Source organism: Laetiporus sulphureus (genome assembly GCF_001632365.1).
Source record: "Laetiporus sulphureus 93-53 unplaced genomic scaffold LAESUscaffold_3, whole genome shotgun sequence".
Taxonomy (NCBI): Eukaryota; Fungi; Basidiomycota; class Agaricomycetes; order Polyporales; family Laetiporaceae; genus Laetiporus; species Laetiporus sulphureus.
Genome location: NW_024468512.1, coordinates 656,707 through 672,843, shown reverse-complemented (window position 1 = coordinate 672,843; position 16,137 = coordinate 656,707). Strand labels below are relative to the sequence as shown.

Here is a 16,137-nt window from a genome sequence, read left to right as displayed (position 1 = left end):
CATTCTACACCAATGTCGCGTGCTCCATCTTCTACGGATACGCGATATTCATCCACCAGTACAAGTAGCAGCATGGATTCGGCATCTCATCGCATTGAACTTGACCCTGAGTCCGCTCTCATAGTGAACTCATCGATAACCGCCAAAGGCTGGAAACTCGAGAGATTGCTTCAAAAGGGCAAAAACTTCGTCAATATTCGTAGAGTCTCGATGGAGCACCCTGAAATGGTTCGGAAGGCCATTGATGAGCATGAACGGGAAGGAGTTCCTCTCGTGATCCAAGATTGGCATAAACATGCACAATGGGCAAAACAAATCTTTGATGCAGACTGGTTGCTGGAGAAATATGGAAACAACCGTATGTTGTAGCTTCTGAGAACATAAAGGTCTATCGGCTCATGATGACCGTACCCAGGAGTATCCGTGAGGAATTGCCACGATCGGAATGACAAGTACATGTCGCTTCGGGAATTCATTACCACTTCTCGAGCAATGGACCCCTTCACCCGATCAGAGGGTATGATCATTGCCCTAGCGTCAGACGTGCATGTCAAGGCTGAGTCTACCCCGCTAGAGTCCGAACGCCTCTACGCAAAGGATGCCGAGTGCCCAGAAGAATGGAGGTCATGGCTGCAAACATCCAAAGTTTTGCCCGATGATCTGCTCCCTCAGGGTACCGATGACCTTCTACAATACTTGCCACAAGAGGTAAGTTCCGATAACACGGCTCTCCAGCCTGCTCAACAGAGCTCTACAGGAAGCCGTTGAATCCTTGATGTGCTACTATGGCATCGGTGACACTTTGACTCCTTGTCACAAAGACTTATGTGGCTCTTCTGGCCATAACATCATGTGCTACGTCGAGAAAGGTGGCTCTTCCTTCTGGTTCATGACTGCATCGAACGTTGCGCCCGACGTTGCCCAGTACTTCCAGAAGGAATTCGGGGAGGAGCTCGATTGGGAAACCCATGTGACGACTGTAGAAGAATTCGCAAATGCACCATTCAATGTGTATGTAACTGAACAGAGGCTTGGCGACCTGGTGCTAGTTCCTCCTAGGAGTTGTCACCAAGTCGTCAATCATGGAGGCTTGACCATGAAGATGTCGTGGTCAAGAATGACTTTCAAAGGCTTGCGTACTGCTCTGCACTATGAGCTGCCCATATATCGCCGGTGCGCATACTTGGCCAGTTGGTCCGATGTAGGGCTGAGGAGATTCTAATTCTAGGGTCTGTCGGCCGGAACAATATCGCGTCAAGGCTGTTCTGTATCACTCCCTCTTGCACTACACCGCTGAGCCGCAGCCATCGCCATCTACTTCGATTGCTACCTCAATCTCAAGCCGGATGAAATCCCTCAAATGTCTTTTGGACTTATTCGATGAGCTCCTTTGCGAAGAATTCGTATCAAAGCGTGGACGGCAGATCAACGTGCTCGGCGAGAATCGCCCGGGTTTGCGGGCGCGACCTCCCTCCCTTCCGCAGAATGATAAGGGCCAGAAGATTGAGCAATCGCGCAACGTCGCCTGCGACTTCTGCGGAGCCGACATATTTCAGAGCTTCTTTGAATGCCAGAGCTGCCTTTCGCAGGGCGCAGAGAAACCCGACCGATATGGAGATGGCCTCTTGATATGTGCACCCTGCTACGTCGAAGGCCGTTCTTGTCGATGTGGTGTGATGACACCAGTGCAATGCCGACCGTTTGTAGAACTCCTGCAGGACCGTAATAACGCTGCGAATGCATTGAAACAGCTCATAGAAGGGGAATCTCGCTCTATAGCGACAATTGTTGCAGAGCTTACCGAGAGGTAAGCTGCCCACTTTACTGCATTCAATTGGGATTGAAGTGCTGGCGTAGTTCTCTGACCGACGGCGACCATATCCGGGTTTTTGAGGCTGCATGTGCTTTGCGCGAGCTTCGGGAGAATTTCCGCGATAAGGTGAAGTGTTATGTCTCGTTTTCTGCGGTGCTTGCCATACTGAACTGCACTTCAGCTAAACGAGACTCGAACATGTCAATTCGTTCGAGACTGTGGAACGATGAATTCCCACGAGGTTCCCTACCTTTCCGCCGTACATTACGGTCCTTGCCGCGATACGATTTGCTTTGAGCACCTCCTACAACAAGGAGTACATTCTGCTGAGGCGTTCTCTCTCATTGACATGAGCGGAGATCATAACGAGCAGCTTTGGCACCAGCAGCACAAAGACAATGCTGCCGCATTTGAGCGGACTCGGTCGCTTGTGAAAGAGGCTGAGAAGGCAGCTAAATCCTCGTCTCAAAGGGACGTGCTCGTACTTATGGCGCAGTGTTATCGACAATGCAAGCCGATTGCAGAAAAACTTGTCAAACGAGGTTGGTACGACGGCCCAGATCACGAAGTAGGTTTTGAATCTGCCTGCTTGTCCACTGCCTTCTAAGTTTGATCTCGCGCAGGTACAACTCCCCGGCTCCGATACAGAGAGTGAGGCGCACATCACTGACTTTGTGACTGGGCAATGTGACCCGTCGATAGCAATGGACGAGCAGGCCCTTCGGGTTTCTTCTGGCGATGCCCGCGGGTTACCTCTTACAGAGGTAGAATCCGATGTTGATGTAGAAATGCAGACATCACAGGACGCGAAGTGCACCTCGAGCCCCACACGTTTGGTTGCGGACGAGGTGGCGCCGGCGCTTCCTCCTGATACCACTATCCATTCCACGCACTCCAGAATAGAAGCACGAAAGGAAAGACCAAAATTCTACGTGCTGATACCGACGTTGCCGTCAGAGTATTTGCGCCTTAAACGTGTTCTCCCGCCTGAACTTGATCCACGGCCGACGAAGCGGACAACAAAGGGTGCCGATAGAAAGGTCGGAATCTCCGAAACGGGAAGCAACGCTCACGTTGTGAGTCATTGCTTCATGTTCACCTAGATAAGATTGCACTGTTGACAAGCGTCGGACTCCGCAGGCCAAAGTAAACCCTCCCCGTCAAGTATCTAACCTGAAGCCTACATCATCATCTGTTCACGAAAGAGCACCGCGAGTCAATCAACGTATTTCTTCTCGTGTGCAAATTGGTTCGAGCATCGCGTCGCCTGCATCGCGTGAAGCCAATCGTCAGCCAGAAGCATCAGGCAGCTTGAGACAGATGCCCTCGTCGCGCCCTTTCGGTTCTTCCCTGAACCTGTCAGCACAGGGACGTCGGATGGCATCACCATCTCATCACGTCATGCAACGACATGAAATGCCTTTGATGGCACCCACTACACCTGTTACGCCTGATTGCTCGGTGAAAAACTCGATATTGCTCAGACGTCCAGCTGGGAGGCCACCAGGCATCCCTGACAATGAAGTGCAATCACAAAGTTTCAAAACCGGCGTCCAGCGGAGTGTTACGAAATATAGCAGCAGATCTCCCGTGGTGTGTCCGATTTTTGTATTCAGGCTAAAATTGACTAAGGTGACCATCCATAGACGGTGGCGGCATGCTCTGAAGAAGATATTCAGGCGAAGGAGAGGCTTGAAAAGCGGGTGACAGTCCTCGAGGCGCAGTTGACATCCTACAAGGAATCACTGGAGGTCTACGATGGGCAATTGAAGCGCTATGATGAGCGATCGAAATCCACGGTGGATCGACTGGGCCGCTACGATGAGCAATCGAAATCCACCAACGAGAGACTGAAACGCCAGAACGAGCAGCTGCAATCCATCAATGAGCGATTCGGCTCCATGCAGGAACAGATGAAGCTCAGCGCTGAACAGTTGAGTTCGATAAAGGAGCAATTGGACTCGACAACAAGCCGCTTAGAAAGACAGGAAAAACAATACCAAGAAGCTGCAGCGTCGGAGTTGGAATCCCGCAAAAGCCAGTCGGAACCCGAGTCACATAGAAAACGAATCCAGGAACTTGAGGAGACGATCAATCGATGGCACCAGCTCGAAAAGCTGGAACAGAACATATCTCTTCTAAAAAGTCAATTCGCCGCGCGATTGCCAGTAGATACCTCCTCGCGCTCGAACTTCGCGAGAGAAGCAAATTCATCGCACGGTACACTGAAAATGGCGCCTCTTGACGGATCGAACATCGCGTCTGATTCCCTTGCAACGATCAGGAGTGCCTTGCAAGAGTCCTTCAATGAGCTAATAGTACCTATACTCCGTCGAGTCGTGCAGAACGAGTCTACAGAGCATACGCGCGCGGACCGGACCCTAACTGCTCATGGGATCCCTTTCCCGCCGACAGAGAGGGATACTGCACCGCGTGCGAGTGTAGAACAGTCTTTGTGGTCCAAACAGGTCAGATCTCTGGTTTTTTTTCCTGTCGCAACTTCGCTCATGACATGTTGCAAGGGAGTGCAACAGGATTGCGACAGAAGCAATCAGCATATCCATACGCGCAATATCCCGTCTTATGCCTATACAGCACAGCCTTCACGGTCTGGACAGGTTAATTCTCCGCTCCTTCATAGCACCAATGTTCACGCGCTGTCTCAAGGGAAACCAGCCGGACCTTCACGAAAATAACCAGTGTACGTACGCACAAAGCTTCCCCGGTCGAACTGGGCAGATAAGGGAGCAGTTTCAAGTCCCACGAGGGTACTGGTTGAACGAGAATCGGCCTACGACAGATTCACGTCAGCAAGGCGATCGAATGCGCAAGCCACAAAGAGCCTTACGAAACTATAAACAATCAAACAATCATCCATACAATGGTCCTCAGCTAAATAACCGCAGTCAGACTCAGAATGGTCATCGTACAGGTAGTCGGTACCATGACATGGGAGCCGTAGTCAACCAGCACTCACCACAGAGAGCATATGCGAACGCGCAGCCGCCTCAAGAACAATGGCCGCACGATGTTTCGGCCAGACGTGAAGTCACAAACGCAGCGGACTATTATTCTGACCATGCGAGGACACCGCCTCGTCAGATTGCTCATGCAAGCAATGGAGCAGAGCCAGAGGAGTATAGCCAGGACCTCTACCAACAGGGTACTGGTATGATCTCGCTCTTCCTCAACATAGCAATTCATGGCTAATGTTGCTACAGAATGCCCTGTACATGCGCCTGCGTCTTCGTATGGCATGCGAGGGGCGACGCCATGTGGCGATATGAACGAAGCGACTTGAGCGGGCGGAGAGCAAACGAGTTGTGGTGACCAGACCTGACTGATCGAGATGGGCGAGATGGACAAATTTCATGATGTATGTGACCTCTGTGTTATACCAACGATACCCTGATGTAAGCCAATCGAGCCATGCAAATGATTAAGGAAAACATTATGGAGCGTAGTATCTGTAAGTGAAGCAAAGGAGAAGCGATCCGAACATGTGATAGCAATGATGAATGCAAGGAGGTATAAGTTGGACGAGAACAGCGCGTAACGAGAGTGAGGAATCATATAATGCAAAACGAACGGACAGGAGAGACTGAGTCTGAGGGTCAACCACATCGACATGTCAGGATCTTCCAAAGCGTGCTCTTCGGCGGCTCGGCCTCCGTTTGAGTTTGGTAACCACCACCATTTGATGCGCCAATCTCGCCTCCCTGTGCACGGACGTCACTGATTGCAGGCGCGGCTGCCGATGCGACCATCGGAGACGCCCGTCCGTATGGCTGCTGCGTCGCAGAATATTCCTCCAGAGTTTGATCACGAGCATAAGATTCACGGCCAGCTTTTGCATAAGGATGTTGTGCACTGGCTTGTTGGCTCATCCGCAGCTGCATTGCACCAATCGGGACATCCATCTGTGCCGCGGCTGAGGACATAGGAGTGTTACCACCTCCAGGTGATTGGATTCCAGGCATCTGCTTGGATCCTTGTCGTACAAGAGCAGGCGATGGGGGCGCAATGCCAGCGCCACCAACTTGGGATGCTCGTCTTGGATCATCGCGTGCTTGGCGCTCCGCCTCCTTGCGACGATCCTGCGGAACTGGTCCCGTGTTCTGGATTTGGGAAAGAATCTGGTTCTGGCCCTAAGAAGACAAAGGTTTAGATTCACGACCATGTCGCATGTTGTAGAATGCTCACAAGAGATGCTTCCCAGCCCTTGCCTCCTGATCGCACATGAGCCCACGTTCATCAAATATCAAAAGACCGGCTCACCGTTGAGCAGATTCCAATCATATACACCATCGTCGACGTCGTTATTGTTTTTCATGACCTTCGCGAAAAGCTCGCGCAGGAAATCATAATCGGGCGTTTCCTCGAAACCGAGTTTTCGAACGTAGTTGAGATAGATGCCAAACTCCTCTGAATTGTCGATGAACGATGCGAATGTTCAGGAAACGAGGAGCATCCATACCTGGGAACCCTTCACACAATTCTTTGATAGGTGTTGTCTGCTTCTTCTCGCCGATTTTCTCATATTTCTGCTTGTTTGTCGCGGCCTTGAGACCTTGCCATGGGAGGCTTCCTCGCAGAAAGTACATGAAAACATGACCAAGCGACTCCAGATCATCTCTCCGAGACTGTTCTGAGGATCACCCGTGTTAGCGTATCACATTAGAGACGTATGAAGGTAGCCGACCTCGGCCTAAATGAGTGTTGATGCTCATGTAACGAGCCGTGCCGCTCAGGCTCTTCCGTTCCCGATACGGTATGTGCTGCTTAGTCTTCGGATCGCGGTATTGCTTGGCCATACCGAAATCAACGACATGAATCACTGGCGATCAGAGGGTCGTTAAGTGCTTCGCGTACGAGAAATATGGGGGAAGCGATGGTCCTGACCATTGGCTGCCTTGGTGCCGGGACGGCCAATGAGGAAGTTGTCGGGCTTAATATCGCGGTATATCAGATTCTTCTCGTGTATTGTTTGGACCCGAGTGATCTGGAGGATAACAAGGGGACGCTGAGACGGTTACAACGCCATCAGAGAGCAAATGCACCAACCATCTGACGTGCTGCCATGCAAACCGTCTTTATTGAGAACTTCCTGCCACACATATCGAACAAGTCCTCCAGACTGGGCCCCAGGAGGTCGATTACAAGGATATTATGCAAGCCTTCTTGCCCGAAGTGGTATATTTGGGGTATCCCCGCTGTGTCCAAACCTGTCTTTAGGGGGAGCACAGCAAGAAGACGGAACCATACGCACGACATCCTGCCAATATCCGGTATGACCGACACTCATCTCGAAGTTGCGGCGCCTCTGCTTTCCTGGGTTCCTAGTAGACGGTCGCCATGGGCTTCAGTATGTAATGCCGTGTGCACGAAGACAGCGCGTTACAAATTTGATGGCCACAGTCTGAGAGTTGAGCAAGTTGGTTCCTAGATGAGAGAGGAATGGACGTCGTATGAGCTACAGCCAGGACGAGAACAGCACGGAGCCTTGACAGCACCTTCGAAGATGACCCCGAACGAGCCTTCGCCGATCTTTTTGCCAACACGATAGTGCACACCGACGATGTTCGCGGTCGACGCGGACGAGCTGGCGTGCAAGGACATTGTCGGGTCAAGGAAGGCTCTAATGGAGGAGGGAGGGAGGAAGGCCAGAGGCCCGGTATCGAGACTGTGCTGTAACTGTTTCCTATTATCAATCGGCTATAGCCGAGCTGGCCGCTTTCGTGACGCTGCTGCTTGGGGACGCTGCACGCAGGATGCACGAGTTTGTTTTCCACAACAATTATAAGTACTGATATGGACATGACAATAATCGTACAGGACTGGTCGTGACACGATGCGTAGAGAGGCGGGGACATATGAGATAGGTAGCCAGCAATGCGTGATGTGCGGTCCGTGAAGAGGGGGTGAGGGTGGGGGGGTAACTCAAGTACGTACAAGAACTCACAACGCGCATTAGATATTTCGAGAGCGGGATGCCAGATCACGAGAATAGTACCAATGCTAATATGCGCTGTCTCACTCACTGAGAACCCAGGACAGCTTTTCAAAGCGGGTATCTCATGTCACGATCGTCATCGAATGCCTCATCTGAACTCGAAACAGGACGTTGTGTGCTCCGGCACATGAATCAACGACAGTTGTTGGTATCTGATCAGCTGATAAGTACAGTACAAGCGGTGTGCGAATTCGACTTACGGCTCTGAGTTCTGATGGAAGTAGAATCCACTCATGGTAGCCACGGGCGCTGGAGGAAAGCCTCGAGATTGTGAACGCCCTGATCGCCGCGCACCGGAATTTATGGATGCCCGTCGTGCGCGGCTGTTGAGTTCAGGCTTCGCGGTCGGCTGGGAGGAAGAAAAATGCGAAGACGCTTCAGGTGAGGTGGACGACTGCGGGCTGTGAATGACAGAGGACCCAGATTGTTGAGGATTGAAGTCAACGCAGACATAATAAAATCCTGGACAACCACACATACATCAGTCATGTCTTCAGTTCACCAGAAGATATGAACTGAGCGCTTCCTTATGGATCGCGCCGGTGATTAAACGTACCTGCGAAACTGGCACCGTTTATATCCTGCACACGGTGATCAGGGACCAGGAATTTCTCTTTCCACCTCATGAACACGGCGCCACGATTCCCGTCCTTCATCGTCAAGTGAGGTTTCTTCAACTCGTGCCTGACATGCCGGAAAGCGGGAAAGCGGGCCCAATGCACCATATCCTCCTGCTCGCTCGCTCCCCAATTCCGAGTTAAGAAGCCGTACCGACTTCCGATAATCTCGGCATCGAAGTATGTGGTAAGTTCCGGCCAATCGTCCGTTAATCCACGGATGCGAAGATAGCCACAGAGGTGAGATGACGCAAAATCGACATCCTAGATTAGACAAAGCTCAACATCGGGTCGTATGGAAGTCTAGGTGTCGATGATATAGTACTGACCACAATGGTAACATTGACATCATAGCTGTTCCGGCCACTCTTCTGAGTGCCTTGGAAGGTTGCACCGGGATACAGACAGTGATGACCTTGTGACCGTACTCGCAATCGGCTGATATCCACCAACGGATCCGGCGAAGATGTATGGGATGCCTTGTACCGTGACTTGATGCTAGATGCTGAAGCAAGCGGACTTGCCGAAAGCTGTGACCCATAAACCGGTCGCACTGTTGAATGTGGGACAGCAGACTTGATATCAATCGGGTTCAGTAGAGGGCGAACGGAGGAAAGTGATGAAGATGCTGGCATTGCTACCGACAGAGTACCGGATAGTGCACATGAGGCGTTGCGGTCGGACGAGACGGACGACAATGAGCTGGACGCTGAGATGTCCATATCCGTAAGCGGATCGTAGAACGGTGCGCCAGTCATATGTGAGGCATGATTAGCTGAATCCTGTCGAAACGCAGCAGCCTCATTGTGTCCTCCTTGCAAGGAAGCCGCGCGGCGGAGAAGCTCGCGCTCCATCTCGAAGAACTCTACCCTGACGGTGGGCGGCTCTGAGCGTGGGGACACAAGCCGGGTGCTGCATGGCCCGCAAACGATGCCAGCCTCGTTCGGGTCAGTGTCGCTGTGAAGTACAAATGAGGTGTTGACTGAGTCTGCGGAGAGCGGACAATGGCACGCGGTGCAGAGCTTGACCTGCCCCTGGGGCTGCTCGGGTGGAGTTTGGTCATGGATAGTGGGCGCAGGCTGTTCGGATGGCATTGTGGCAACGAGTAAGGATAGCTGGGCGACAAGGAGAGCAGAGCGGAGGAGGAGGCAGTTGAGCGTGGGTAGGAGGACGTGTGGGAGCTTGAGCGGTGGCGAGCTTCTGGCAATGGCACGTGCGGCAATAAGTCGACGCTGAGCTAGATCCTCCCCAGCCCCCGCCTTTCAGCTCGTTCTGTTCATCTGTCTGACGATCTCGCCCTGCGGTGGCCATGCAATCTATCAACGTCGAGAGCAGCAATTTCTCGCTTCAGCCTGTCGACGGCGATTCCGAGCGCTGCACTCAGGCGGCTCGCGAGCTCCTCCGCCTCCTAGGCGTCTCGTAGTACGCAGGACCGTCAGTTACACCTTCCGAGGGTTATTCTAGGATGCTGCCAGCCTCTAGATTTAAGGCTGCATCGATGCATGACCTTCATCTCCATCGCGAAGCGACGCCTGCCCGAGGAACCTCTCGCGGTGGGTCAGATGAGTCGGGTCACATTGTGCTTGCAATTGAGATGATCGATGGACCTCGATGCATCTGTATGTATCCTTGCGCTATTCTCTTGACGCCCTTTTTTCCATCAGCTGCGGAAGCGAACAGGCCAGTACGGTAGCCTCCCAGACAGGCTCCGGCCGCCACATTTGAACTGACATGCACATCGACATATTAAATCTCATCTGCTCGCCCTCCAGCCACAGCTCAGGAACACCCGTGACAGCTTCGCAATGTATATATCACCGCCTTGTCAAGTTCTGTAATGACGATACGTACTTTGTCCAATTATCGCATTCCTCCAAGGCTCAAGTATCAAATCACAATCAGAAAATCTTCGCACTGTTCGCAGAGCATGTATCTGTCTCCGGCGCAAGGATACATCTGCCATCTCAAGGCGTCTAGTAGATGCCGTGTGCCGGCAATGCTCGGATCATACCTTCGGGTGATTAACGACCAATATTGACAGATGGGGCTCTTGTCGTCACAGCAAAGATTCTTGTTGCAGAAAAGGTGTTAGAATTTAATTGAATAGCCCAGCCTTTCCCATCAAGGGGAATGTTTTTGGGGAAAGGTTTAGAAAAGCATGTTCTGTGCCTTTCCTGGACAAGAACTTGCATGAAACAGCCATAATTGGCTCAGAAAATGGTAGGATGCTGCAGCAGGGGAAAGTAAAAGAAAAACCATTATTTTTCACACCTTTCTCGCTGTAGGAATCGGTACTTTCTGATCGAATGCGCTCGATAGGCGATTCTGTGGCTGAACACATGTGCAGCAAAAGCAAACAGCTCATGTTATAATCAATGCAATGTGTTGTCTAGCGTGTCCAACGTGATATAGTAAATCTATGAATCATCCACGTCGTAAAGCCAAAATCGTAATCATTCCCGAACCTTACACTACGAGCCTGCTCCGTCATCAGAAACTCCGGTCAAGGCTCGTCGATCGTTGTCGACCGTGACTGCAGCTTCTGCACATCATCCACGGCCTCGATCGTCCGCGCATCGTCTTTGGAAACGGAAAACCGTCGTCTCTCACCGATAGCATCGTGAGCCTGATGATCTCCAGCAGATGGATCGAGCGGCAGGTCAGATGGGTCTTCTGTCGCGGTCTGCTCTGCCTGACCAGCCTCGACATCCGCATTTGCTGGCTGGCCTCCCCGGACAACATTGCGCTTCAGTGTGTATGATCTCAGGAACAACACTGTTGGATGCGGCTCAGTCAGAACCTTAAATCTATGAAGAAGGAGATGTAAATCAACGCACCAAAGATGAATCCACACCCAATGATTGGGGTGTCGACGATCCAGATTGTACTGATAGCCTCGCAATATGCCTTCATTAGCGCTATCTTCTGAGTTGTGTTCTGTTGGGCATCAGCTTGTAAGTCGAGGCGGAGGCAAAGGAGTACACTTCACTGACACTCATGTTCTTGATCTGCGGAACAAATTGATTCAACGACGCTGCAGTTGTGCTGATGGTCAATCCCGGTATGTCCTTGACTTTTCGTTGGAGAACCTAGCGGCGGTCTGCTTAGTCGATAGGTTTGTGCATATATACCATACCTAACCTACCGAAGAGAGGATAGCATCTCCGATGGTCACTCCAATGGAGCCGCCGAGCAGCCTGTAAGTGATCCAGGTCAGAAAGTCTGTTAGCGGCAGAAGGTGAACGGAGCACACACCTGAGGAAACCGAACGTTGCGGTACTGGTAGCCATGTCCTTGATAGGCATCGCAGCTTGTAGACCAATTAGAGGCGTCTGTACGAAGACATCGTTAGTACTATGCACGTATATCTCTGACATGAACTCTCGCACACACCTGGAACAGACAGCCCAAGCCGACCGCTCCAATGAGAGGGAAGATCTCCTTCTCAGCGCTGTCATGAACGGAACGCGGCTCAACTCATAGCACCACCTATATGAGAAAAGACAACTCACGTCGATGACGACTCACTCAGCATAATCATCAGACCATACCCTACGGTGAACACACACCAGCCCACCCACATCACTGGCCTCCAACGGCCGGTGCGTGCCACGATCTGGCCAGACAGCATGGACATAAAAGCCGACCCCAGAGAGTATGGAAGCATCCTTTATTTGCAAGATCAGAGACGAATGTGATGCACACTCGGTAGCGACGCTAAACTTACCTGACACCCGACATCGTAGCCGAGGCTCCGAGCACCTGGTAGTAGACAGGGAGATAAAATGTACCGGAGAAGAACGCAATCGCATGAAGGAGAACGGAAACGAGGATGAAACCAGTTGTCCGGACCTACACGAAGTATAGTCGTTGGATCAGTAACACATCGCACATGCATCGAATGTGATCAGGACGCACTCTGAACAGACGCGGTGGTACGATAGGCGAACGTTGGGTGAAGATCTCGTTAGCCACGGCACCTAGCAGCAAGCAGCAGCCCACAACAAGCGGCGCAATAGTCGCAGCGGATCGCCCTAATGGCCATCGTCAGCAAACATCCACCAGTGCTCTAAGACGAGAGACCGACATGCTGTCTCGCTGTAGTTGAACCCAATGAGGATGCAGACCACGCCTCCGATGATGAGCAGCAGGCCTGAGAAATCGAACTCCCGGACGTGCTGGCGAAAAGGCTTGCCCTGATGTGGATTGAGGTTGAGGAAAACATAGAGGATCGCGAACGCGAGGCCTCCTGTCGGACTACGAAGAAAGCTGTGAATGTCTAGCCTAATGGCTTCAGCGGGGGAGCCTACAGGTTAATGAAGAAGCACCTGGAAAAAAACACAATTAGCGGAATTCGATATTGAAATCGGGTGGCATACCATCTCCATGAGACATGCTCTGCAAAGACCTATGGGATTGGCACTCAATATGCGACAGTGCGGGTCATCGAGGAGCGTTCATAACTCACTCCTCCAAGTAAAGGACCAATGACACTGTATATCGATACTTTAGAATAACTTGTTGAAATGGGCTCATCCGGCTGCTTACCTAGCAATCCCCCACGTAGCCCCAATCAAGCCTGCATATTTGCCACGGCTAATTGTCATTGAAACATCAGTCGATGCCGTCAGGTCACGTATTGATTACTCACTCTTGCAGGGATACAATGTCAGATATGGTGATCTGCACTAGCTGCATGATGCCACCGCCTCCTATTCCCTGCACAGCACGGCAGATGACGAGCCATGTCATGTTCTGTGCGGCGCCGCACAGCGCCGAGCCGATCTGCAAAATATGTGTTTTAATATGGTGGCATTGTGGGTGTAGGGCTTGAGCCGCACTAGGAATATCAATATGGAACCGAAGAGCACCGGCTTTCGTCCTGACGAAACGTATGAGCACAGCAAACTGATCATACAGTTGCTCGACATACCGAAAATGTCCGAAAGCTTCCCGTAAACAGTAGACAGCGCTGCGGCAGCGAGCAGGTAGGCACTGTGACTTTGATTGATATTTGGCTAGTGGCAAGCTATGCCGTCGACGACACACCTTCCAACCCAGCCGTAGTCCTTGCCACCACCAATCTTCTCCACTATGGTGGGCAACGCGGTAGAGACGATGGTCTGTTGTCACCAAGGATTAAAGGAATGCTCCTTTGCGAAAAGTCGAAGAGCACAACATACTTGATCCAGAGCGGATAGAAAGACTGACGCCATGAGACCGAAGAACACGATTCCCAAACGGTTCTCTGGCAGCACTTGTTGCTCATTAGCTCGCCATGACTTGTGTTCTTTCGCCTTTTCGTCATTTTGCGGGGAAGGCGCGGCGGCGTCCTGAGGTTGCTTTTCCGACATGGATAAATTCGTAAATGGGCGTAAATGTGCTGCTATCCCGATCCGCAACAAGGGCAGTAGGCTGGCCTAGGATGGGCACCGAGGGACGCGAACGGAAAACGCGGAGCGGGAGGTGAGTCTTCATATAGGACAGGGATACTTGTAAGCAAGGTCCCACCAGATGTTTGCCTACCCCGCGCCGCCGAGATGCCGAAACTAGAACAGTGAATGATCAGCTGTGCCGTGCCGAGCGTTGACACGGCGTCGTAATCCTCCGGCCATTCTGCAAATCGTATGGCTCTATAAATGCCGTCTGCTGCGCGCAGAAATGAGCTCTTTTCTGGCGATGGTCCAACCATCCGCCATGTGTGCGCATCAAAATACCGCATTGCGTGCGACTCTCCATAGCTTACATATTGCGGCCAGCACGGCATGATGTCCGGGTTAAAGATTGGCCATGCGAGATAACAGTCCACGACAGGCGCCCACGAGGCAGAATGAATAGACCACACCTGTGAGTCATCCTAACGACGCTCAACTCATAACTGCCACGCTCAAATGTTACATCTCAAAAGGTCTCATACATCACGCTGGGAGTATGGCTTGCCAATTTGAGGGTTCCTTCGCACTGGTCGCGGTCGTCGGTGAGCATCACGACGAAGATACTTCGAGACTGCTGGTAGTTTAGGTGACGACGTTGTTTCCGCAAAGTAGTCGAAATACGTTGCTGCGAGGCAATTGCATTGCAGCTAGGGGGCACGCGGTGCGTAGGAAGAGGTAGAATCCAAAGTCGAGACGGCGGTGGCGCGGCTACCAAATACAAATACAGCCACCGATGACCTCGACTTACATAAGCTGCCTTATCTAATTCTTTGCTTGCAAGATTTCCAGGTTCGTGTTTTCACCACAGGACCACCACTCATCTTCTTCATCTCTCGTCTTTCACCACCGCTCTTACAAAATCACATCATGGCTGATCAGTCACAAGCTCAGAACACAATCCCTACCTTTAAGCTCGTCCTCGGTATGGTCCACATTCTCTTGCTGTCGCGCGTTGATTCTGATTTATATCTTCACGCACTGTCTTCATCGATGCCCTCAAACTTGGATTGCTGTCGCGTCTTTCGCGAACTTTGTTGCTTATGCTCGCGTCTTGTGTGTGGTATGAACTGGCGCTGATGCAGTCGGCGACGGAGGTACTGGCAAAACCACCTTTGTCAAGGTATGTGTAGCCTGTCGAACTTGGCTGATCGTTCGCTGATACACCCGACTGCTGCAGCGCCACTTGACTGGTGAATTCGAGAAGAAGTACATTGGTACGTATAGAGTGCCGGATCCGTTTTGAGAGTCGTTGGACCACGCGTCGCTGACACGCCACTGCATAGCCACTCTCGGTGTCGAAGTACACCCTCTATCATTCTCCACCAACTTCGGCACGATCTGCTTCAATGTCTGGGACACGGCAGGGCAGGAGCGGTTTGGTGGCCTTCGGGACGGCTACTATATTCAGGGCCAGTGCGGTATCATCATGTTCGACGTCACGTCGCGTATCACGTACAAGAATGTCCCCAACTGGCACCGTGATCTCGAGCGTGTCTGCGAGAACATCCCAATTGTGCTCTGCGGCAACAAGGTTGACGTGAAGGTTCGTTTCCTCGTTGTTAAAGGTCACCTACGTCCGTTTGGTGCTCATAACGCATCACAGGAGCGAAAAGTGAAGACTGGCCAGGTCACTTTTCACCGAAAGAAGAACATTCAGTACTTCGAGATCTCTGCAAAGTCCAACTACAACTTCGAGAAGCCGTTCCTGTGGCTCGCTCGCAAGCTTGTTGGGTAAGTATTGCGTTTGATCCCGTCGCTTTTTTTGTCTGACTAATCGATCTCTCTTCAGTAACCCTTCACTGGAGTTCGTCGCGGCGCCTGCTCTGGCGCCCGCTGAGGTGCAGGTCGATGCTGCTCTCATGGAGCAGTACCAGAAGGAATTGGCGCAGGTAAGTCTCGCATACGTTGCAGGTGTCATCACCATATCTAATCTGTTTCACAGGCTGAGGCGATTCCTCTGCCTGAGGAAGACGAGGATTTGTAATCCATTCGATCGCGCGCACGTTTTCGTTTTCCGCTGTCAATTGTCTACTTTGTCTTCGTACAGTTATGTGATCCGACTCTGTTCCATGTACACATTCAGTCGCAATTGCTATTCAAGGCCTGCATATTATAATGATCTGCTTTGTCAGAGCGGAAGCCTGCCTTGGATGCTTCCCAAGGTCATTGTGGTATGACACTTCTTGACATGTTAATTGCCTCATGTCGCACGCTTTGTATTACAATCGAATCAACGAGACTGCGATTTATAGATGGATT

At 51.6% G+C, this 16,137-nt stretch overlaps 6 protein-coding genes across 6 annotated transcripts; 3 read left to right on the top strand and 3 right to left on the bottom strand.

The window, feature by feature from the left end:
- Positions 1–72: 72 nt before the first annotated feature.
- LAESUDRAFT_642015 (uncharacterized protein) lies at positions 73–1,811 on the top strand (the record flags this gene model as incomplete). Its single annotated transcript, XM_040903708.1, has 5 exons — positions 73–358; positions 416–517; positions 575–708; positions 758–1,173; positions 1,229–1,811. The coding sequence occupies 5 exons, from the start codon at positions 73–75 to the stop codon at positions 1,809–1,811; spliced, it is 1,521 nt and encodes a 506-aa protein (XP_040769087.1).
- A 1,641-nt stretch (positions 1,812–3,452) lies between these two features.
- On the top strand, positions 3,453–4,647 carry LAESUDRAFT_265085 (uncharacterized protein). Its single transcript, XM_040901779.1, has one exon. It carries the CDS (start codon positions 3,715–3,717, stop codon positions 4,507–4,509), a length of 795 nt encoding a protein of 264 aa, XP_040769086.1. The 5' UTR covers positions 3,453–3,714; the 3' UTR covers positions 4,510–4,647.
- Positions 4,648–5,249: 602 nt separating this feature from the next.
- On the bottom strand, positions 5,250–7,546 carry LAESUDRAFT_265433 (CK1/CK1/CK1-G protein kinase). Its single transcript, XM_040901780.1, has 10 exons — positions 7,327–7,546; positions 7,215–7,255; positions 7,083–7,152; positions 6,878–7,026; positions 6,716–6,815; positions 6,516–6,650; positions 6,291–6,461; positions 6,092–6,238; positions 6,017–6,042; positions 5,250–5,955 (listed from the first exon to the last, which is right to left on the bottom strand). The coding sequence occupies exons 1-10, from the start codon at positions 7,430–7,432 to the stop codon at positions 5,428–5,430; spliced, it is 1,473 nt and encodes a 490-aa protein (XP_040769085.1). The 5' UTR covers positions 7,433–7,546; the 3' UTR covers positions 5,250–5,427.
- A 55-nt stretch (positions 7,547–7,601) lies between these two features.
- LAESUDRAFT_740869 (uncharacterized protein) lies at positions 7,602–9,604 on the bottom strand. The gene is made up of 4 exons (XM_040911109.1): positions 8,773–9,604; positions 8,383–8,707; positions 8,027–8,288; positions 7,602–7,978 (listed from the first exon to the last, which is right to left on the bottom strand). Exons 1-4 carry the CDS (start codon positions 9,535–9,537, stop codon positions 7,915–7,917), a joined length of 1,416 nt encoding a protein of 471 aa, XP_040769084.1. The 5' UTR covers positions 9,538–9,604; the 3' UTR covers positions 7,602–7,914.
- Positions 9,605–10,752: 1,148 nt separating this feature from the next.
- Positions 10,753–13,965, bottom strand: LAESUDRAFT_720565 (MFS general substrate transporter). Its single transcript, XM_040907844.1, has 19 exons — positions 13,627–13,965; positions 13,493–13,566; positions 13,377–13,438; positions 13,285–13,325; positions 13,095–13,228; positions 12,992–13,039; positions 12,912–12,936; positions 12,823–12,851; positions 12,754–12,771; positions 12,531–12,700; positions 12,362–12,477; positions 12,171–12,295; positions 11,956–12,111; positions 11,837–11,894; positions 11,699–11,775; positions 11,589–11,640; positions 11,437–11,532; positions 11,281–11,380; positions 10,753–11,218 (listed from the first exon to the last, which is right to left on the bottom strand). The coding sequence occupies exons 1-19, from the start codon at positions 13,795–13,797 to the stop codon at positions 10,947–10,949; spliced, it is 1,824 nt and encodes a 607-aa protein (XP_040769083.1). The 5' UTR covers positions 13,798–13,965; the 3' UTR covers positions 10,753–10,946.
- A 780-nt stretch (positions 13,966–14,745) lies between these two features.
- On the top strand, positions 14,746–15,862 carry LAESUDRAFT_643122 (ras-domain-containing protein; the record flags this gene model as incomplete). Its single annotated transcript, XM_040903764.1, has 7 exons — positions 14,746–14,800; positions 14,961–14,998; positions 15,056–15,092; positions 15,162–15,421; positions 15,482–15,609; positions 15,668–15,767; positions 15,821–15,862. 7 exons carry the CDS (start codon positions 14,746–14,748, stop codon positions 15,860–15,862), a joined length of 660 nt encoding a protein of 219 aa, XP_040769082.1.
- Positions 15,863–16,137: the final 275 nt, after the last annotated feature.

What these genes read in the sequence shown, in the direction of transcription:
- LAESUDRAFT_265433 (XM_040901780.1), bottom strand. Translation starts at nt 7,432, where the DNA reads ATGTCCTTGCACGCCAGCTCGTCCGCGTCGACCGCGAACATCGTCGGT. An exon ending in GTTCGGGGTCATCTTCGAAG is followed by an intron (nt 7,256 to 7,326) that starts GTGCTGTCAAGG and finishes TCTCTCATCTAG; the next exon opens with GAACCAACTTGCTCAACTCT. An exon ending in AGGGCTGGGAAGCATCTCTT is followed by an intron (nt 5,956 to 6,016) that starts GTGAGCATTCTA and finishes TCTTAGGGCCAG; the next exon opens with AACCAGATTCTTTCCCAAAT.
- LAESUDRAFT_265085 (XM_040901779.1), top strand. Translation starts at nt 3,715, where the DNA reads ATGCAGGAACAGATGAAGCTCAGCGCTGAACAGTTGAGTTCGATAAAG.
- LAESUDRAFT_720565 (XM_040907844.1), bottom strand. Translation starts at nt 13,797, where the DNA reads ATGTCGGAAAAGCAACCTCAGGACGCCGCCGCGCCTTCCCCGCAAAAT. An exon ending in GACATTGTATCCCTGCAAGA is followed by an intron (nt 13,040 to 13,094) that starts GTGAGTAATCAA and finishes AATGACAATTAG; the next exon opens with CCGTGGCAAATATGCAGGCT. An exon ending in TGGGTGTGGATTCATCTTTG is followed by an intron (nt 11,219 to 11,280) that starts GTGCGTTGATTT and finishes CGCATCCAACAG; the next exon opens with TGTTGTTCCTGAGATCATAC.
- LAESUDRAFT_740869 (XM_040911109.1), bottom strand. Translation starts at nt 9,537, where the DNA reads ATGCCATCCGAACAGCCTGCGCCCACTATCCATGACCAAACTCCACCC. An exon ending in ATGTCAATGTTACCATTGTG is followed by an intron (nt 8,708 to 8,772) that starts GTCAGTACTATA and finishes TGTCTAATCTAG; the next exon opens with GATGTCGATTTTGCGTCATC. An exon ending in AAACGGTGCCAGTTTCGCAG is followed by an intron (nt 8,289 to 8,382) that starts GTACGTTTAATC and finishes GTGGTTGTCCAG; the next exon opens with GATTTTATTATGTCTGCGTT.